Raw genomic sequence first — 23,685 nt, 5'->3', positions numbered from 1 at the left:
TCCCTTCGTGCCCTGACTTCACTCCCATGTGCTATTTTAGTCTGTTGATGATTGGTGACTCGAATCGAGTCTTGATCGTGGTTGTAGATGAATTTAAGAACGAGTGAAGATATGGGTCAGAGGCTAGGCGACAAGTCGTCGCTTCTGGAGTAGAGAAAGCGACGAGTCGTCTCTTCCTCTCTGAAGTCGTATTTGTGGAGCAGAAACTTTGTCACGAGTCGTGGATTTTTGGGGACAACTCGTCGTTTTTTGCAACGAATCATTGCTCATGAGAGACGACTCGTCGCTTTTGCGGTTATGCGTTTTGCTTATTTGCTCGTGGGTTTTTTGACGGTTGCTTGAGTTTCTTGGAGCCCAAGTATCTTTTAGTTAGGTTTTAGTATATATATCTCCTCCTATTAGTGCTAGGGTTTCATTATTCACAAATAGAGAGATCATAAGAGACCCATTGTAATTTTTGAGTGAAATTCTTGATTCATCTTATAATTCTTTGCGATCATAGTGAAATTATTTGATCTCGATGCCGGTGGACGTAGCTATCACATTTATAGTGAACCACGTTAAATCCCTTGTGTCATTTTCTTATTGTTTGCATTGAATTTCTTTATTGTTTCATTATTATTTATCGATCTTGCTTCCGCTGTCGCACAACAATTGGCATCAAGAGCACTATGCATGCAGGTTGCTAAAGTCATTGTATGGACTTAAGCAATCCCTTTGGCAGTGGTACAAGAGGTTTGATTCTTTTATGGTTTTGCATGAATTTGATAGGAACTCTTATGATTGTTGTGTGTATCATAGTAAGCTGGGTGATGGTTCCATGATTTACCTGTTGTTATTTGTTGATGACATGCTTGTTGCCACGAAGAATAAATCTGATGTTGTCAGACCTAAAGAGTTGATTAGCTCAGAATTTTACATGAAAGATTTGGGTCCAACTAAGAAGATTTTGGGTATGGAGATCTATAGGGATCAGGCTAGGGGTAAGCTTTTCTTGACTCAAAAAAGTTACATTGAAAAGATTTTGTCTCGGTTTGGGATGGAGAAATCGAAGCCTATAAGTACACCAACAAATGTGAGCTGCAAATTATCTTTGTCTAGTCACCTCAAACTGAGGAGGAGTTGGCATATATGTCTTGAGTCCCTTATGCCAACGCAATTGGTTGTTTAATGTATGCTATGGTCTGTACTAGGCCAAATATTGCGCACGTTGTTAGTGTTGTAAGCAAGTTCATGGCTCGACCTGGGAGAGAGCACTGGCAGGGGGGTGAAAAGGATTTTTCGGTATTTGAGAGGGACAGCTGATATTGGTCTTGTGTATGGGAATGGTAAGGAGTGTTTGGTAACTGGGTATAGTGATTCTGATTATGCAGCTGATGTGGATATCATGAGGTCGGTGACTGGGTATGTGTTCACTTTGGGTGGTTCTGTGGTTAGTTGGAAGTCTCCATTGCAGTCTTCGGTTATGTTGTCTACTACTGAATCTGAGTACATGGCTTTAACTTCTGCAGCTAAGGAGTCTATTTGGCTCAAAGGCATTATAGGTGAACTGGGTATTGCACAGGATTTTGCTACGGTGTATTATGATAGTCTAAGTGCCATTTGCTTAGCTAAAGATCAAGTGCACCATGATCGGACCAAGCACATTGATATCAGGTATCATTTCTTGCGTACTGACAAGAGGTTAAAATTAAAGAAGATCGGGACCGCTGACAACCCAGTTGATTTCTTTACTAAGTCTGTTCCATTTAGTAAGTTTAAACATTGCTTAGACTTGCTAAATATTGATTACTATGTAATGTAGTAGGCCCTTAGGGCGGTTTTGGAAGCTCCTGTTGTAGGCATGTTGGCCTTAAGGTGGAGCTTGCCCGAGACTTGTGATGTAGGTGGAGCATTATGAGTTGTTATACTTGGTGACGAGTATGCGATGGGTCTTGGGTGAAGACTTGTCGAGATGGATCTTGATTGAAGACTTATCTGGATGTACGGCTTATGCATGAGCTTTACATCGGGTTTTGGCTTGAGATATGTTCACTATGTGTTGATGGGATCGTTTGCTGACTACGAGTTCTCGTCAAGGTGGAGATTGTAGATGATTGGTGACTCGAATCGAGACTTGATCGTGGTTGTAGATGAATTTAAGAAGAACGAGTGAAGATATGGGTCAGAGGCTGGGCGACGAGTCGTCGCTTCTGGAGTAGAGAAAGCGACGAGTCGTCTCTTCCTCTTTGAAGTCGCATTTGTGGGTCAGAAAGTTTGTCACGAATCGTGGATTTTTCGAGACGACTCGTCGTTTTTTGCAACGAGTCGTTGCTCACTGGAGACGACTCGTCGCTTTTGATGGCTATGCGTTTTGCTTATTTGCTCGTGGGTTTTTTGACGGTTGTTTGAGTGAAATTATTTGATCTCGGTGCCGGTGGACGTAACTATCACATTGATAGTGAACCACGTTAAATCCCTAGTGTCATTTTCTTATTGTTTGCATTGAATTTCTTTATTGTTTCATTATTATTCATCGATTTTACTTCCGCTGTCACACAACATAGTCAATACCACCGCGTTTACCTCAGTACTAAATTTTCACCTAATCACACCTATAATACGTGGCTGAAACCTATCCCACTAAACGACATGACCACACCTACAATAGCGCATTAATTTACCAATTTTCCATTTTTCTTAGGAAAAATTACAGTGATAATTCAAACTTTTACTGATTTTCTTACAATAATACAACTTTTGATAACCATGAATAAAACTTAAGGGATTTTTGCTATAATAATAACTTTTGTTTATAGTAGGCTATTCGACAACAAAAACAAAAGTAAATTAATGATTAAATAAAAGTTAGTATTATTCTAGCCAAACATCCCCAAGTTATTAGTATAATTCATCGTCAATCAAAAGTTAGTATTATTGTAGGAAAATCAATAAAAGTTTGTAATATTCACCATTTTTCAATTTTCTTAATCTCTGTGCAATCCTCTAAAGAGCAATCGGACAAAGGAGTATAAATAGTGTAAATAAATTTGATCTAATACCCGCTATGGGGAGTTCTAAGCTCTCGATTCCGAGGAACAGGAACATAAACTGGACTATCACCGGCGCTATTCCTCCTTTCCTCCGCTACTTCCGAAGTTTCCACAAAAGGCTCGTTTTCCACCATTGAAGAGTAATGCAAGAAAAACGGTATACAAACAAGTTGAACTCAAGATTTCTGGGAATTTGAAGATTGCAAAAAGGTAATCTATAATCTGTTAAATGGCTTCTATAACTTTTGGGTTTTACTTGATAGTTGGATTATGGATAATAATAACAGTTAATCGAACGATTAGTTACAGAAATGCCAGTAATACATGGCCGGCGATAAGGCTGTGCATCCAATGCAACAGCACAGAAATTTGGAGATGGGTTTTCTAAGAGGTAGATGAAGGAGTGGTTCTAGAGTAAAGGAGGACATAATTTTCAGTGATCAGAATGGCACAGAAAAGAGGAAGAAAGAAGATACATTATGATGTGGTCTAATTAATTTTCTTACTTTTTCTTGAATATCAGTAGATGGGGGAGAGGGATGGAGCTGCAGAGGTGATGCGGGGCGAGGGAGTCGATTTTGGTGGTGGGTTTTGGTGAACGTGATGGTGGCCGGAAATAGGTGGGAAATGGTGGAAGTGGCAGTGGATAGGGGATGGCGGCAGTGATGGGGGATGGTGGCTGAGCAGGGGTTAGGGCTGAGATGGGGAATCAAATACCATATACTCCTTTTTTTTCTTTTTCATTGCATTTTTAATTGTTTGTATTTTTTTTTTTTTTTTTGCAAGTTGACCTACTATTGTAGGTTTCGATCAGGTTAAGGATGTTAGAGGAAAATGCATACCAAAGTTAGTACTCTCTCCTATTCACCTTAAGAGTCTCATTTGACTTTTCACGGATTTTAAGGAGAGTCGAAAGTGGGACCCTAAGGGTAGGAAAGAGAGTGGTATTATGGGTTTTTAATGTAAGGGAGAAAAATTAGTATGGGTAAATGGAGGGTATAATTGAAAATAGAAATAATAAAGCTATAAGGGCATAAAAGTCAAAAACCCATACCAATAATAGAAATGGGACAATTAAGGTGACTTGACCATAAAAAGAAATGGGACAGATAAACTGAAGAATAGGAGGGAGTATTATTTAAGATTAATCAAAAGTTCGTATTATTATAAGGAAATAAGTAAAAAATCGTATTATTTACGGTAACTTTTCTTATTTTTATGATTAGTACTCTTGAGGCTAAGTTTGTTAAAAAGAATTGACAAATAAATTTTTTAATATAATAATGAATACTTTTATTATTTGTACATACAAAGAGTGAATGACCCCTTTTACATTATTTGTAAGGGCATTATTATTTATCGCCACCATTTTTATTTTATCGCCACCCCTCCTAATGAAATTACGAATTTGCCCCTGAACTTTAAAAATTTACAAATATGCCATTGGAGTTAATAACTTTTCATTTTCATTTTTTTTAATTTTTCTTTTATTATTTTTATATATATTATTATTGTTATTATAATTATTATTATTTTTGTTATTAAACCACAATAATAATAATAATAATAATAATAATAATAATAATAATAATAATAATAATAATAACAAAAATAATAATTATTATAATAACAATAATAATAATAATTTATTAAAAAACAAAAATAAATTTTTTTTAAAAAAAAAAACAGTCGCACAAAACGTGCAGGTCGAGTCGCACAAAACGTGCGACTGGTTTTTTTTTTTTTTTCATTTTTCTTTTTTTGAATTTCGACTTATAAAATTTCTTTTGTTTAATTAATTCATTTTTTAAGTTGTTGTTATTATTATTATTATTATTATTATTATTATTATTATTATTATTATTATTATTATTATTATTATTATTATTATTATTACTATTATTATTATAATTGTGGTTGTTATTATTATTATTATTATTAAATTATTATTATTTTTTTTATTTTAATTATTATATTTAATTTATATTTTTAAATGTTATTTTATTATTATTATTATTATTATTATTATTATTATTATTATTATTATTATTATTATTATTGTGGTTTAATAATAATAATAATAATAATAATAATAATTATAATAACAATAATAATAAAAATTATAATAACAATAATCATAATAATAATAATAATAATAATAATATTAATAATAATAATAATAATAATAATAATAATAATAACCACAATAATAATAATAATAATAATAATAATAATAATAATAATAATAATAATAATAATAATAATAATAATAATAATAATAATCATAACAAAAATAATAATAATAACATTTAAAAATATAAATTAAATATAATAATTAAAAACAAAAATAATAATTTAATAATAATTTAATAATAATAATAATAACAACCACAATAATACCAATAATAATAATAATAATAATAATAATAATAATAATAATAATAATAATAATAATAACAACTTAAAAAATAAATTAATTAAGCAAAAGAAATTTTATAAGTCGAAATTTTAAAAAAAAATAATTTAAAAAAAAAAACTAGTCGCACAGAACGTGCGACTCGAGTCGCTCGTTTTGTGCGACTGTTTTTTTTTTTTTAAAAAAATTTATTTTTGTTTTTTATAAAATTTTTATTATTATTGTTATTATAATTATTATTATTTTTGTTATTATTATTATTATTTTTGTTATTATTATTATTATTATTATTATTATGGTTTAATAATAATAATAATTATTATTATTATTATGGTTTAATAATAATAATAATTATTATTATTATTATTATTATTATAACAATAATAATATAAATAAAAATAATAAAAAAAATTTAAAAAAATGAAAATGAAAAGTTATTAACTCCAATGGCATATTTGTAAATTTTTAAAGTTCAGGGACTAATTTCATTTCATTAGGAGAGGGGTGGCGATAAAATGAAAAGGGTGGCGAGAAATAAGAATCGGGATTTGTAAAGGGCCTCCAAACAGAAAATTATGGAGTTGAGGGGACGATTGAGACATGAAAGTGGGTGAATTGTATTGTACAAGTGTGTGGATGAACTGGGTTATCAGTTATCACTATCAGCAACTGCCATATGGTCCCAAGTACTAGGTTTTTTGGATTCAAGCAAAATTAGGAATCAAAATCCAGCATCACATCACTATTCAAATTAGGATAACTACTAGCTTGAACTTAAATATCCCTTAAAAAAAAAAGTTGAACTTAAATATCCCTTAAAAAAAAGTTGAACTTAAATACTGGTGATGTGGGCCGATCTTGAGATTTGAGACATGGGTTTAAGGCATTGGCCGCTCTTGACCCTCATCGGGTTGATCTTAAAAACTATGACATGTTTGAAATTTTAATTTAGACATAATTCGTATATCAACCTAATAATAACAATTATTTCCGTATGATTATACTTGTGAGGTAAAATATTTTTAATTATAATATCTTTTATATATTGGTTGACACTAATTTAATGTGAATCAAGTGCATGTAAGTTGGTATTTTAAGTTAATTATAGGTTTTCAAAATCATCATATTTCTAATAAAATACAAAATACAAAACTAAAAACCACATTAATACTTTGATCTTGATTTTAATAGTTGCTATACCTTTTGTAATAATTACTACTGATCTTATTTGATCTTATTTGGTATATATTTCTCCATATATAATATAAAACATAGTCAAATAGGATTTTATTTGATTCATTCTAATGAATATTTTCATAATATTAACTTATTAGAATTTTTTGTCATTTGAAATTAAAAATATTAAAGATTAAAATTATACTATTAATAAGTGTGAAAAATAAAAGCGTAAAAACTATTAAAAACGAGAGAAAATATCAAACACGCCATTAGCCAATTTTCAAAAGTTAATTACCAAATAATACGGTAATTATATCGGAAAAATTGAGAATCATGCTTAAATTAGAGATTGAGAACTTTTATTAAAAGAATTCGATTCAAAAAAGGACTAAACCAAACATAGAACAAAACAAGGAAGAAAATAACCCGCTATGAGGAGTTCTTTCTTGTCGATCGGGAGGAGCAGGAACAAATTCCGGCGTAACGACTCTTAATCTCCTCTCCTCCAGATTTGCAGAACATTTTGAAGAAAACCCACTTTCTGCCATGGAAGAACGAATCCCTAAAATGCGTCTGCTACTGCAACTAGATTGTACTTGTACCCTTACATTTAAGGGTAATTCAAAATTTTTGTTTAAGACCTTTAAATTTTTTTGGTGTTTATTATATGAAAATCCACAAAATAGTTGTGTTGCTGAAGAATGCATGCTGCTTCAAACTTCAAACCCACAAAAGAAAAATCAAACACCAACAATTTAATAACAATGCCCAATTACTTTCCACATCAAAGTATTAGAAAGATGTTGATCAATGTTGGAATGTGTTATTCCACATACACAAATTAAAAATAGTATGCACATTTTCGGATGATATGTATCTTCTTGGCTTATGAAGTATGTGCACCTCGTATTTTCCCGTTGATATGTTGGCATTCACAATAAGTTCAGCCTAATTTAACAACCAGCATATTTCCTCTGTTCTATCATAATTGCTATATATATGACATTTTACCCAATCTAATATATTATTTTATTCATTTATATATTGAATTATACGCATCTAAAAATTATAAAAACTTAATATTATGAAAATATGCGATTACACGATTCAAATAAGATTCTTACTTGACTATATTTTTACTTACACACATTAACTATAATATATAAAATAAACTTAAACGATGAATAGTATCCATAGTCGAAATATCAAGTATTTCAGAACGAAAGAAGTATATAATTGATGGGCTACCGGCCTACCGCTTATAATACCAATTAATTTTATGAAGAATTCTTATTAAATTTATGTGTAATCGGTGAGGTGTATAAGCCCAAATTATCATTTCTCATATTATAAGTAAAAATATCACTATTAATACAGATTAATATTGTGCAAAGTGCCGACTGCCAAGTGTGAAGTGTGAATAAGCAAGTGTCAAGTTAGAAGTGCCAAGTTGACGGTAGATGCTGCACCAACTTACACTTGCATTCCAAAGCGTCCAGGAAGATGCATTTTAGAGCCAAAAGGTTTAGTCTTCACTCTTTGGTGGGTCTTTTTCACGTTTAAGTGGTTGCTATTGAATATAAAGCCAATCTTTTGGATTATTATATGTTTTATAGATATAAAATTTAATAGATTATAAGTATCAGAATTGAGATTATAATTTTTTTACAATTTAATATTATCTTTTAGGAATTGAAATTAGAAAGAATTAAATTAACTTAAAAATAAAATTAATATTTTAAGACAACACTGTTTACGTAAACTTAATACTAAAACCGGGCACAAAATATGTCTTCCTATAAGGTTATTCCGCCTAATTGGTACTTAGGCTTTAAAACTTGGAATACTTTTTGAGATACAATGGTTTTTAATTAATTATAAGCATTATATAATCAATGTTTGTGAAGAATGAGAGTTTTTATGAGAAAACTTAAATTAAATTGAAAAGAAGTAATGAATTTCCTAAACAGTGGAGAATAAATGATTTAGGGATGAAGAGGGAAAAAAACAACAACAACGTTTTAATTAAAAAAATAGTATATCAAACTTAATAAATTATGTCCCTTTATATAGTGATATAAGTAACTACCCATTAATTTCATGAATCCACTTCTCCATTTAATCAGGGAAGTTAGTTTAGTTTATAATTAAATAATAACCTTCACAAATCATAAGTTAGGCCATAAAAAATGTGCTTTGAAAAAGAAGTGGTTTTTTTTTTTTAAAAAAAACAAATATATATAACTGCATTTTTTTCAAAATAATTTGGGTTGGTCCAACTGAGGTTGTCTCACAGTGAAACGGTCTCAATAGAAAATCTTTCATAATATTAAGCCGCCTTTGATACTTAATATGGGTCGATCCATAATCGAAATTTGACAAAAAAAATCTGAAAAGTAATAGAAAAAAAAATTTACGGTTTTACAAATTCTTGTATGGGACGGTCCTGCCGTGAGACATGCCTCATACTTGAGTTAAATAGCCCAATAATAACAACTTTTAGCTTATGGGCTTCTTGTTTTGAGGTCGTCTTATTGTGAAATGGTCTCATACAAGACAAGCTACTACAATTTTAAGGTGAGGCTATCTTTATTGAGTTGTCTGATGTACATTTAGTCTATTAGACTTAATCACTTTAAAGTGATCATTTGAAGAAATAGACTAATTATATCTCATAGTTAAACGATTTTATTCAAGACGAACTGAAAAACAAAAATTTTTAAACTGCTATAGTCTAAAAAAAACAAAACCATTATTATTCAAAAATTGATGAATGGTTTGCCGATTAATATTTTTCCTCTTATTTGGAAATAGTATCATTTGGTCTTGGGTACGATCATCAGCAATTCCTTGCAAACTTATTTTATATGTGATGCGAAAGCCAACTGAATTCGCACATGGATGTTAGATGGTTAGGTATGCGAGTGCCTTCAGTAATCAGTATTACATATATACAATTTTCATACTAAGCACTTATCAATTAATCATGAGTAAATTTAAACTCGAAAAAAATAAGCACACTAGGGTTTAAATGTTCAAATTTTATCCCTAACAACATCCAAGAACTATAGCACGAGTGTTCTATTCAATGAAACAAACACTTCAATAAACTAGTAATGAAAAGCAATAAGAAACAATGCAATAAACAAGAGATACAAGATTTACGAGATTCACTCAATGTGAACTACATCCTCGGTGGTGGTTAGTTTGCTTGTATTATGTGAAGAATCAATGGAGTTCTCAAAGATCTCATACAATGGAGAATTACACTTGGAGAAGAAGAATAGAGAAAGAGAAGAGTTTGTGTTTGGCTTAGGGTTAGAATCTCCTTAGGGATGTGTGTAGGGATTTCTATTTATATTAGAAGTCATGTACAAAAGTTGGGGCAAAAGCCCATAATGATACAATCCTGTATAAGCAAGAAAACAGAGATTGCCGCTGAGCCTCGCTCGACCGGTCAAGCCAAGTTGAGCTTGGTCGAGCGGATTATAACTTGGGTCGAGCGGAAGATCAGTAGCTCCCTGAATTGCTTGGACACTGCTCAACTGGTCGAGCCACATGGTTCTGGTCGAGCAGCTCTGAGATCTGGTCGAGCAGTTGATCAGAATCTTCTGATCTTAGGCAGGAACATGCAGGCAGTAAGTGGAAGCTTCAAACATGCTCTTTCTTTGCTACACTTCACGACCCACATATATTAATGCATCATTCACTAACACACACACATGCACACATCCATCAAGCTCTCCACACTCCATGGTGCACTCAAAGTCACACCAAAACTCCAACAAAACTCATGCTTACTCAGATGAATATGATGTATTTAAAATCTTCATATATCAATTAGTCATGACGAGTAAATTTAAAGTCATGCCTACTCAGATGAATATGATGTATTTAAAATCTTCATAATATACACTATTTGTTTGAGTATACGTACGCATAACGATTATACCTACCTTATATTTCTCACATATTGGTGCCCCATATGACCATATTGTCGCTATTCTCTATCAATTTGCTCTATATTTATCGGGTGTTCAAAACCGCATACCGGATCGATCTGGATTCAGAAATTCAGATATCTGATTTTTTAGATAATGAAAATCATTATCTGGTTTCAGTCCGGAAAACTAGATACCCAGTTTAATCCGGATAAGATACTAGATATCCGATTTTAAAATTTTTTGTCTTTTAAAAATAATTTTTAGTTTTTTTTCACATAAATACTTAAGCTCACTTCGCTATCGTTCTTTAATCAAGCTTATTTTTTAAACCATTAAAAAAAGCTTATTTTTTAAACTTAGAATACAAATCATTTTGGAAATATGATTGGATTTTCAAAAGTCTAAATCGTTCTTATCAGAGGTATTATTATAACCTCTCACATATTAAAATTCTTTTTAGTTTACCTGATATTTTCTAGTTCAACTTTATTTTACTAATCATAACTGAATTTTACTAATTAAAACTGATTTTTACTACACCTATAGGGATTATAAACTTAGGTCGCAAATCAGTCTGACACTCTCATCACAACAGATGAAAGTTTATACACAAATTTTTGTATGAAACAGTTTCACTGTAATATGCAATCAATGTATGGATTGAATAACCCAACTAATACAAATTATTAGCATATAAGCTTTTTGTATAGAGATTATCTCACCAAAAGATGATCTCTAACTCACGTTTAAATAACAGCTACTGGCCAACTCGACAATCGATCCGGAAAGCTTTTTGGTCACCAAAAATTAGAATGAACCCACTAAGTCGTGGAATTGTGAATAGGGATGGTCACGGGTCTAGGACCCTGTTGGACCCGCCCCGGACCCGCCCCTTTTTTAAGGGTCTGGGTCTTAATTTTTGAGACCCACCGGATCCGGATCCGGGTCTGGCTCCAAAAAAAATTTGACGGGTCCGGGTCCAGGTCCTAAGGTGAAGACCCAGACCCTAAACTTTAAATTTTATATTTTAAATTTATGAATTCTGATTTTTCTTTGCTTAAATGAAAAACCCCTTTTGCGACTTTCCTTAAACTCCAGCACCAGCAAGCAGTAAGTTCAGTAACCCTAATTATTCTTTCTCCTCTAACATCTCTGCGCCTCCATCGCCATTCGACCTCCATTGTCATTCGACCTTCATCGCCATTCGCCATCGCCAGCCGTCTTCTCCACTTCAGTCGAGACTCCAGGTACTCCATTTCTTTGGTTTTCTTTAATTTTTCTTTAATATGGTAGTGATTTCAATGTATTTTGTGGTTTTATTGTGTTGATTGTTGAAGAAAATATCAGTATCTTGAAGGAATGATCAATTTCTGTTTTCAATCATTGTTTTTTAATGTTAAAATACTTAATCTTTGTGGGTACTGGAGTATTGTTGTATTGGTTTTGATTTCTGTTCTGTTTTCAATGAGGAATGAGGAAGTTTTGATTTCTGTTCCGTTTTCAATTCTTATTCTGTTTCTGTTTTCAATTCTTCTACTGTATTGGTTTATTGTTTTATTGTTGTTGCTGTATTGCTGATTTGCTGTATTGGTTTATTGGTTTATTGCTGTTGCTATATTGCTGTTGCTGTATTGCTGATTTGCTGTATTGGTTTATTGGTTTTGTAATTGAATTTAGTAATTATTTTGTATTTGAATTTCATGGACTCGAACAAGTGTTTGTAATACGATAATAAGTTGCTTACAACAATACAAAAAGACTCGAAAAAGGTTCAATTTCGACAAATCAAAGAGGCTTTGTATAAGACCCATTAAGGACCCTAGACCCTGTCAGATCCGTAGGGTCCGGGTCTGGGTCTGAAAATTCTAGACCCTTCGGGTCCGGATCCGGGTCTGGATCCAAAAAAAATAAAAGGGTCCGAATCCGGATCTGGCTAGACCCGCCCCATGACCATCCCTAATTGTGAATGATGATGATATACACTATAGAGTACAAATAAATTTTTACAATAGGAGTATATATATACAGAATAATCATACAATTATGACAGTGAATTAAGTAAAAAAAAAGTGTTGAAACCCTGTGTATTTGCTTAAAGGCCAGGAGGTTTCAAAAATGGAACGAAATTGAAAACGGACTCGACATCTACAGGAACCCTAAGGGCAGCACTTAGGATCTCCGGTGTTGTCGTTTTACCTTTCCATGACTCGAACCATGGTCCGCCTCCGACCTCTAAAGCTGCCACCTTACTTGTTACCTCCAAGATAACCTTCAACAATTCAACATTTTTAGACTACTTTAGGCCTTAACCAAAGAACAAAGTTGACACTCACAACTCACGACTCATGACCCAACTTTCATCACCGCCGGAAAGAAATTATTTTTCTTCGTTGGTGTGGGGGGAGGGAGAAACAACCTTTCAGCAGTGGCGGACGCATGAAAGAGGTTTCAAAGTACTCGGACCCCACCATAAATTACAAATTATAATGAATTTTTTAATAAGAATTGTAAAAAATGTTGAGTATCGAGAAAAATATTATGACTCTCCAATTTTATTTATTTTTTGTCAAATTATTAATAACAATTTCAATGACTATATTTAAAATCCTAGGTCCGACTCTGCCTTTCATTACACTATTAATATCACTACATTTGTACATCTTGAGTTGGTGATAGTGATTATAAATTAATAACTCACAAATTCAACAACCATAAAAAGGACCCTCATAAACTCATCGGTACTCCTTTTGTTCCTTTAGAATTGCATCAAAAAAAACCCCTCTTGTCTTGTATAAGACTGTCTCACGTGATACGACCTTAAAACAAGAAGCCCATAGGCTAAAAGTTTCTATTCTTGGGCTATTTAACCCAAGTATGAGGCATGTCTCACAGTGAGACCGTCCCATACAAGAACTTGTGAAAAAAAAAAGTGAATTTTAAGGGGAATATGGAAAGTTGTAGTGTTTTGTTTTTATTGTAATAAATGTGATATTAAATGAAGAGAGGTTGAATTGTGTGAATGATATTAAAAGAGAGTTTAAAAGTGTATGGATAAGATTAAAAGAAGGTTGGGTTCAATTTTAAATAAAGAAATAATGCAAAATAAGAGGGAAAGGAACGAACGGAGTACACAACTATTTGTGTACTAAATGATGATCAAAGCTAACAGTGAGAAAATAAAACAACATAAAACCAAAAAAGTATGAACCTTTCCCTTGCTGCCATCGGACTTTCGTTCCCATATTTGCAATTTCAGTAGACCGAAACATGTGTCTTTGCAAGCAACAGCAAGGCCATTTTCTGGGGTCGGAGCGCGCAAGGGTGTTCCTGGATTCTCGGATGTTGCCTCTAGTTCCACCTACACGGGACAAAAAACCAGTTGATGTACCATTTTAGACAGCAAAAAGGGTGGCTGGGTAATGAAGAAATCAGGTTAAGAAACCTTCGTTCCACATTCAACGTTTAGTGATATATTGATTTGAGTCGGTTCTTTTCTCACAAGTCAGAGAACGGCCCACATTAATATTTCAATTCTAAACACAGATATCAACTGTAATATGTGGTTCATAGAGACGGTATGCGAGGTAATTGAGTTTTGGGTTAGGATCATCCGGTTTGGTCCGGGTAAATTTTTGAGCAAGTTATTGTCATTTTCATTTAGCTTACTGTGATAAATCAGAAAATATTAGTTACCCAAGTATACTCTAATGTTCGGGTTGAGTTTGCATCCAAGTTTGTCATTCAGGTAGCGGAGTTATAGCCTTATAGGTCAGTTTTCAAGTCTAAACTGTAATAAAAAGTGACAAGATGTAGCGGGCAGAGGTGTTCATCCGGGTCAGATGTTTCAGGTCGGTTTAAAATCGGGTCTTGTGCCTATCTTGATTTTTACATAATTGTAAATCATTTCTGAAGTCGGGTCAAATTGGATTCGGTTATAAGGTCGGGTAAAAAGGGTCATCAGGCCTTTTTGAATACCTCTATTAACGGGTGATTCTGAAACGCTGATCAGTTTTCCAAGTCTAAATTGGTGAAAAAGTGACTATGTAAGTAGATGATTAGGAAATGCTGATATCCTTACCTTGTAAGACCCATTATCAGCAGAAATTTTCCAGTGACCCCAAGGAGCAATCTCCCACTCAACAACCCCATTCCATGGCACAAATTCATAGAAAATTCCAGCATAATGCACTCCGACCTGCGAAAGAACTCAACGAGTATTAGCAAAGTGGAATGCACTATAAAAGGTTACGTACAAACACAAGTAGCGTATATTGGCCATCAAATCAGACCTGCAACAGTTATTCTCCTCTTATTTCCATCTATAAGAGTAGAATACATAAATTGGCATAAAGAAGCATGGGTTCCTAACTGTTGATTTGGGAACTGAAAAGGATCTCTTTCCATTTCAACACCCCATTTCATTGAAGTCTATGTACTCGACTCTTCATTTTGCTTCACGTACCTATGTCCGTTCCGTGATGTTTGAACAATGGTATGGCATTTAGACACTTCATTTTAGGCGTAAAATTAAATATTTAGACGTATACGACACTTGGACACGTACCAGTATCCGACATCAGTACCCGAGTGCAAGAGCATGGATTGAAGTCATTGTCTATTTTAGCCTGTTCTTATTTGGAAGGCTGCAACTTTTTATCCACAGTCAATGTGGCTTCATTTATTCATTACTTACTTCTGTCTTTATGTGGTTCTTGTATTTTATTTGTGTTGAAATTTTTCGATCAGATTATGTACATCTATTTCATTCACCTAATCTTCTAACATGGCATGGCACACTGTCATCCACCCTTACACTTAAAATTGCCACATTGCTAGACCCAAATACGGAAAAGTGTAAATCAATTCAAAAGAAAGAATTGGAGTGTAAATGTTAAAGTTAAGATAGAATAAAAAAAACTTACCAGAGCCGCATTCTCGATTCTACCGCCAGGAAGCTCTCTCAACCCTCCTGCAGCAGTCAACGCAACCTCCCCTCTTGCACCCTCAAAGACATTACATTGGACCTGGAATAAAAAGTTCAAAATGTTTACCAAGGTTTACATTAGAACACAAAAGGCTACATTGACACTCCAGTAATCACATTCACTAGACGCTGATACACGATACCAAAGCTACAAATGGAGGAAGCCCCTTAAGCAGATAGGTCATTGACTAGCAACTGCATTCGTTTGTTTCTCAGTTTCCTTAGTGCTAAATCCGAATGCAACTAAACTAAGTGAATGGTAGATATCTTCTAAAGACAACCCAACCAAAATTCAATGACGGATGCTCTTTGAAACCTGGCCGGGGTTTAATGTTGGCTATTAAACAAAAATCTGAATTGCTTCCTATGTTTTGCAATTACGTAATATAAACAGAATGGCAATTCATCTCTTAGAAATCAGATGAAGCAAATTAGCGTTGATTATCCGCCAAGAGGCCGAAATATGAACATCAATTAAGTGTAAGCACATGAGTTCCTTCCTATGTTTTGCATGAAACAATGCTCACCATTGGTGAAATGGATCGAAGAAAAAAGTTTTTTCTTGATATGTGGCCTTAAGACAATCAAAACATGTACGAGATACCAAAGAGGGAAAATATTGCATTTACCCAAAACCATTTCTTCGGGAAACCTGCACCCCAATTCTTTTCTGAATATGAAGGAGCATTTTCAAACTCGAATCTATCACCATCCCACTCTATCCAACCTGAAAAAGATTGTGATCCAGGAGTCAAACTACAGAGGGGAAAAAAACACCCCATTAAGATTCTTCATCGCTGAAAAATCCATTAAACTGCATAAGGTACACAAAATGCCTCTAGAACCATTGTATGCAACACTGACAGAAATCATCAATATGGACTGTGGAAACTAAAGCAACTTATAAAATATTCCAACTTCTATGACAAAATAAGACTACTACTCATAAAAAAATTGCGGATGTTGTCGAGATTGCAGTAACGATCCCAATGTCGCGAACGCGGCACCTCAGTGTTACAACTTGTTTAGTGGACATTGCAATGTGAATTGTTAACTTGAAAAATATTTGTTTCATTAGTCATTCAACTTTCTAGAACATTTATAAAGCTTATGATGGACTTTTTTGAACCCAATACAAATTAAAAATATCCATCTCGTAATGGGTTTCGCGGAAGGGTAAGCTTAAGATGTTAACTCTTCTCATTGATATCATATTAGCTACTAGAATATGTCTTGATCAAGGCATTACATAAACAAAAGAATTTAAGATGTAGCAAAATGGAAGGTTCATACATGCTAGATGTGGTGTATTTGAGACTTAATTTGTGAAGAAAACAAATTTATATAAGGATATATTAAGCAATAATAACCATCGCAATATACGAGCATTAGGAAGAAAACAATTACTTTTTTCACATCGAACACAATCAGACATTTGAAGCTATACAAAACCTTACCAACCAAACTTTATTTAGACAACATGTCATGGTCTCCACCTAGGCAAATGAATTTTGATGAAGCTTAGCCTATTACTCAAAATCACTATTCAGACCATAAAAGTACCTGTTGACAGTCCCCCAGCCAAGCAAATTTGCCAGTGAGGTTCGAAAACAGGAAATGCGGCAAGCCAGCCGGCTGTTGATTTTTGTTTCGAACTAACATTACCCCATCCATAAATAGGACGCGTAGTATATTCCCACCGAGCTGTTCTTACTGTTTCAACATAGTCTGACCTGTCAGAAGAAGCTTTTAACTGTTATGTGAGTCAACGAAAATAGTTCCTTTATCAAAGAACTCTATCTACGACTATGACAGCAATACTTAGACAAGATAAGACACACACTAGGGTTTCAAACAACAAACATACCATTTTACTTCCAAGTTCTTACTTATTCACAGCATTTTCTAACGGAAAATTGGACGAGGGGACATGTCAAGAAAATGAAGATTCAAACACGAAACTTATTGAAAGACGAAAGAACTGCTATTCATAAAATATACTTTGAGCAACAAAAAAACATCAATTACCATGACTAAACTAACCCCAAAACAAATTCATATCATAACTCATTCCAAACATCCTATTACAAAAAATTACTCTCCGTTCTTTTTTGTTCTTCCCGATTACTTTTTGCACAGTTTTCAAAGCAATTTTTGAGCCTCAATATGTCTAGATAAACATCATAAAAAATTATAAAAAATGTATGATAAATAACTATACATTTAGACAAATCAAACAAGATCTCACATAAATATATTTTATCTTATACCTCTCTCAAAACCTTAGTCAAATTCCTCTCTCCTTAAAGTAGAATATACCAAATGGGAAGAACATTAGAGAACGGAGGGAGTAAGATCAACCATGTAGCCTTTTATGGAAAAGCAAAAGCAAGTTAATTCCAGGTCTACAACATTATACATGAAAGATACATAACAAACAAGATAACAGAGTAAAGAGAAGAAAAAACAAAAGAATCAAATGAATATCTTAACAATCACATGAAAAAACACCACATTTTCTTCTTTTTCTTTAATTTTGAGTGGGGCGCATAATTAGACAAGACCTAATGCAAAACCGGAGACATTGGAAAGAAATCAACCTGCCATCATCACAAATGAATCCTTGATGCCAAAGTGGAGTCACTTGAAAACCCTCAGCCACAATCCTATTGAATTCCTGATTGCAAATACAAACACAAATATAAGTAAGAATGCAATGACAGTTTCATAGCAATTCAGTTCAAGCTATTTGGAGCTTCATATGCAATTTTCAAAAGTTTCTTCCATAAACCAGTCAATCTTTTCATATATTTGTGATTAAGAAGTTTAAACTTTAAACAAGAAAAAAGGGATGGAACAGCAGTTCTTTTGTACTGCTTATCAAGTCTACAGAGAAAAACTTTTAAAAACTATGTTGAAGGCCACTGCTGTACAGACACCATGATATTACATGGCCTGCTGGCTGATTTTACGAGCTTTGTCTCCCATGTGAGTGCCCATTTTCAAAGGAGGCTTTGTTGAGACTATTTAAAATAAAGTGCTGAATGATCCTTTCCTTCTTTCCTTTGAGATTTGGGTTTGCAAAAGGGTGCTATACACAATGCAAATAATTTCAATACTCATAGTTGAAAAGGGTATCCTACGCCTTCAAGCTTAATTTTGTTTTTAATTATTGACTACTTTGCTTGACCAACGAAATAAAGTTGACACAAAAAAACATGACACTACGAACAGCAAGAACTCACATAAAGGATAGTAGATGGAGGCAATTAATCAATGTCAAAATATTTAGCTTCCCAATCTCTATAAATGCAAAATGTGATAACTGGTATTGTTAGAGAATACTGTACCTCTGGAGGAACCTCTTTGGTGGGAGGCTGCGCACTTCCAATGGATTTGAAAGTATTTCCTAACATCAGTTCATGTCTGCCTGTAGGTCAACACTTAGCCAATTTAGTGCCAGAATACTAGAGTGATGTCAAAGCACGACACAAAATAGTGATGGCTTAATGTTTTGTCCATTTTCCAGACAAACTATGAGAACCACAACTGGATTGTGATTTACTGTATCCGATGGCATATGCAAGACTATCCTTAAAAAAAACACAAGTAAACAACTTGTAGAGAAAGCCATACGAAAATGCAATTCCACCGCAACGAATACATTTCTCATTTACCACTACCTCATTCTCCACATACCAAGAAGAAAATAGGATACGAATGAACAATTAGCACAAGTCATAACCATACGCTAGCGTAAAAAACTGAAAAATAACCAAAGATGGAAGCACACGCCATTCGATAAGACATTTGATTTCATTAATATTCTCATGATAATTACAAAGGAGGACACATGTACTATACAGAAACTTACTTCCCCAAAAATTTTGTGATTCTTCGGAAAACTGGCATATGTACTTGTCATCAGCACCAAGAATCTGAGCCCCAACTCCAGTAAATCGACGGCCATATTTTGCTTCTTCAATAGGGGTTAATGGCTTGCGAAATGCAGGATTCTCAACTGAATACATGAAGCAGAAACTTTGCCTCTTTTCTGGAATAGAGACTTTGAAATACCAGCCCTCAAAAAATTGCCTTGTGCTCCCATCGAAATGGTACCTAACAAAAAAGGCATAATACATGTTATAACTGATTTTACTCGAATATAACCGGTAATTTAGGACAAACAGCAATCCAACATAAGATATTACGTTAATAAAACCGCAGCTCCAGCCTCCAAGAACAAATGACACACACCATACATGATAGAAGTAGAAAATGCATGCCACGGGTTCAAAATTCCATATAGATTGATGACTTAAGCTAGAAGCTATCCTGATTCCTCATAGAGCTAACTATGTGTGAATTTAAGAACTATTTGGTGGTAAACTTCAGAAGAAAAAATCAAAATGTTATAGCTTTCACCTTGAACGAATCTAAGTCCATTTATAGCTTGTTATCAAAATTGAGGTCAGCAATCATGACTCTCAACGAAGAGCCCCTTTTTACTCTAATCAAAATCTATTCCAATAGAACCACAAGGCATGAACCATTACATGATCTAGAGATAGTTATAGAATTTTCCGCCTGGGTAAAACTTTTCAAACGGAAGGATACATATGTTCAATAACAACGAAAAATACTAAGTCTCAAGCTATGAGTTTACGATCCGTTTGGTTAACAGTTTTAATTGATGGTAATAAGAATGGTTTCTAATGATATGTATCATGCCATTCCCATGGTCTAGAAAGTTTGATCATAAAAAATCTTATTTTCACAATTTTCATTACCACCTAATACCACATGTTCAAATGGAAATGCATTGTAATGAAATTTGTGAAGAAAATGAGATTGTTGAAGAGAATAAGCATAGCCATTAATTTGTCAAGAGATTTTCTTATCAAAATTACACAACTTTCCCTTACCATTCCTACCATTTAGTATCAATTACCAAATGGGCCGTAGTGTTTTTTTTTTTTTTTTTTTTTTTTGAGTTTTTCCACCCTCCTACTTGGGGGACAAATCCACTAATGAAAATTTTTCATAACTAAATAAAAATGTTTGCCAATACCATTAACTATAAATAAGTTTTCTTTCAGAGGTTCGTATGATCATTAATCTCCAACAGCTTCATAACTAATGACAAGATTTCATAACTAAATAAAAATATTTGTGAATTCAAGTTTTCACAATTCATTCGTCTTGATATTGATCTCCACATCAATATTTGTTATAATCTCAAACTTTTAAGCTTCAAACAAATTAAAATTCAACAAGTCCAATCAATTTAACATATTGAGTCATACCAATTTTCTAATCCCAAAAAAAACATTTTTTCAAACATCAAGTCTTTACTAAATGTTATCTCTTATTTCTAAGCGCCAAAGATTTATAGTTCGTTGATTTCAAATCATAAGGGATTGTAGTAAAATAGTTCTTTTAAGTCATGTGCACTTCTTATGTACATGAAGTTGCACATAATGTTTGGAACCAAGACTCAATCGAAAACAACCCCTTATTAGAGTTACCAAAAAGCCACCCTAGGTTGGAGCCACCGAATGGCATTGGGGTAATAAACTGTGAAATGTAATTCTTTACTAATACTAAGTTTGGATAACAACTTTGGAGAGAAAAGAAAGAAAAGGAAGGGGAAGGGGAAGAGAAAGGAAGGGAAGAGAAATGAGAGGGAAATAATTCTTCTTGTTTAGGAGGGAAGGAAGGGAAAGAAAGTGAAATGAGAGTTTTCCCTTCAAATCTTTTTAATTTTAGAAAGATTCATACCTTAACAAAAATCATCCATCCAATCCCTCTAAATCCCTCCCCTTCAAATCCCTTCCTCTCATTTAGTTATCCAAACAAGGGTAATCCCTTCAAAATTCTTCCCTTCCATTCCCTCCATTTCCATCCATCCAAACATAGTGTAAATGTACACTAAGTCAAACTACTAACAGCTTCAGTATTTTCACAATTCATATGTGTCTTGATATTCCACAACAATATCTGTTATAAACATAAATTTTTCTGATTCAAACAGGTTGAAATCAAACAAGTCTAATCAATTTGGGATTGTGGGTCATACCAATTGTCCATCCTTATAAAAACACCTTTTCAAACTTCAATTTTTGGAAGATCAAATTTTACCAGAAATGTAGACTACATCAGCCGCCACCACCACCACAAACAAGAACATTCCATCATCTCAATGACGTCAGGTGGCTTTCATCTAGGAGTTGAATGTATTTATATAATAACAATAAAGAGATTGTTTTCAATTGCAACAAAGTATGAAGAAATTCTTTACAACTACCATCAAATAACAGCAAAGAAGAAAAACAACAAACAAATTACAAAATCAAGAAAAACCCAAATTCAAAAATGAAGATATATACCCACTATGAGGAGTTCGAAGCTCTCTATAAGGCGGGGTAGGGGTATAAACAGGATTAATGGCACCATTTTCGTTCTGCTCTTCCATTGCAGAAGAATCTGCAGAAGACCCAATTCCAGCCATTGAAGAATAAGTAGAGAAAAGCCGTTTACTGTTAGTTTGAGTTGTTAGATTAAAGGGTAAGTTGCGAAAGGGTAAATTGTAGTGAAATTTATGGGGTTGAATTGATGAAATAGTGGTTGAAGAAGAAGATGCAAGTCGTAGGGAAAACTCAGTTGCAGGAGAAAAACTCATACTTCAAAATTTTTTTATTGAAATTTATTATTATGAAGATGATGGTGTAAAAGAATCAAATTAATTTATTAATATTCTACTCCTAAATGAATAAATATATTATGGTGTATTGGTGTTTCCTTCAAAAAAAAAAAATAAAATATATATATATAGTGTATTGGTGTGTAAAGGAGGTTCATCCTAAATGTTTTATTTTTCATTTTTGTGAGTTTGTACGTTTGTTTATGTTTTTTAATTTAGCGAAAGTTTGATTCGACTTGAAATTGATTAGGAACCCAATTGAAAATTAATATATTATAATCTAGGAATTTTGTTGTGACCGAAAATAATCCAATTTGAAAATTTCAGAAAAACTTAGTCATAAATTCCAATGAAAATCTGAATGTGGCTGTTTTAGCGTATTTTTAGATCCACATCAGCATTTTCAGTTTCACTTCACAGTTCCGATGAAAAATTTGAAAAAACTTGGTCAAAACAAAATTATTATACATCATCGTTATTATACTCAATGTACGTCGCTTATAGAAAAAAAGTTATCATACATATATTTTGAAAGAAAAATTAATGATAAGGTAAAAAATTTTAAGCTGAACAACTCATTGGATTGAACTGAACCCGCTCCAAATTGACTTAATCCAATTCAAAACTGACCCAATTTAAAACCAATCTGAATTAAAATTAACTCAATTGAAAATAATCCATCCAAAAATCATCAAACCAACCGTTTTAACGGGTCTTATTTAAAATTTCACATTTATCATATTAAAAGAAATTGAATTGACGAAATTGTGTCAAATTTGCTGCCAGGAAATGGTGAGTACGTGGAAGATTTGGGGTTTGAAATTTCGTGTATGTTTGAAGTTTGGATTGAGGTTATAACTCCTTTTAGTTTTCATTAATTTTGGAACTGTTATATTTATTTTGTATTATTTTTTTATTTGTAAAGGATTTGTTATTTTATTTTAATCTTAACAATTATATAGTCTTACCGGATGGAATAAATATATTGATTGATATTGGTTTATGTGACTAATAAAATTAATTAATCTGTCAATTTTAGCTCTTCCAAAAAAAATAAACTAAGTACTTTACCATTTTAAAATTTAATAAAAAACTACAAATTTTCACATGTAATCCTTAAGGAGCCCCGCTAGATGAAAGAATTAATTGGTTAATATTAGCTTATGTGGCAAATAAAATTAATTAACATGTCATTTTAACCCTTCCAAAAATAAATTAAACTAAATAATTTACCACTTTTAAAAACAAAATAAACGGAATGATTTTGGCTTAGATTAAGCTACATCAGATAAATTATATACTTAATTTTTTAAAGAAAAAATTACCTAAAACAATACAACCTTTTATTAATTTTCTTAAAATAATACTCAACTTTTAATTAATTATGAATAATCTCAATTTTAGGGTCATTTGTCCAAGAACATTGT

At 32.8% G+C, this 23,685-nt stretch overlaps 2 protein-coding genes across 2 annotated transcripts in view; both read right to left on the bottom strand.

Annotated features, from left to right (window-relative positions):
• Positions 1 to 23,685, bottom strand: part of LOC130802855 (tocopherol cyclase, chloroplastic-like) — a 42,202-nt gene that overhangs the window by 8,044 nt on the left and 10,473 nt on the right. Inside the window, exon 2 of the mRNA XM_057666956.1 lies at positions 3,042 to 3,885. Within this exon, the coding sequence (XP_057522939.1) occupies positions 3,042 to 3,166 (125 nt within the window). The 5' untranslated portion in view covers positions 3,167 to 3,885. The remainder of the gene's footprint in view (positions 1 to 3,041; positions 3,886 to 23,685) is intronic.
• Positions 12,532 to 22,329, bottom strand: LOC130802856 (tocopherol cyclase, chloroplastic-like). Its single transcript, XM_057666957.1, has 10 exons — positions 21,945 to 22,329; positions 19,430 to 19,674; positions 18,906 to 18,985; positions 18,156 to 18,232; positions 17,119 to 17,288; positions 16,185 to 16,282; positions 15,494 to 15,595; positions 14,650 to 14,766; positions 13,780 to 13,929; positions 12,532 to 12,840 (listed from the first exon to the last, which is right to left on the bottom strand). The coding sequence occupies exons 1-10, from the start codon at positions 22,235 to 22,237 to the stop codon at positions 12,664 to 12,666; spliced, it is 1,509 nt and encodes a 502-aa protein (XP_057522940.1). The 5' UTR covers positions 22,238 to 22,329; the 3' UTR covers positions 12,532 to 12,663.

This window comes from Amaranthus tricolor, chromosome 16 (genome assembly GCF_026212465.1).
Source record: "Amaranthus tricolor cultivar Red isolate AtriRed21 chromosome 16, ASM2621246v1, whole genome shotgun sequence".
NCBI lineage: Eukaryota > Viridiplantae > Streptophyta > Magnoliopsida > Caryophyllales > Amaranthaceae > Amaranthus > Amaranthus tricolor.
Note: the sequence above shows the minus strand (reverse complement) of the source record. Positions and strands in the feature narration are given on the sequence as shown.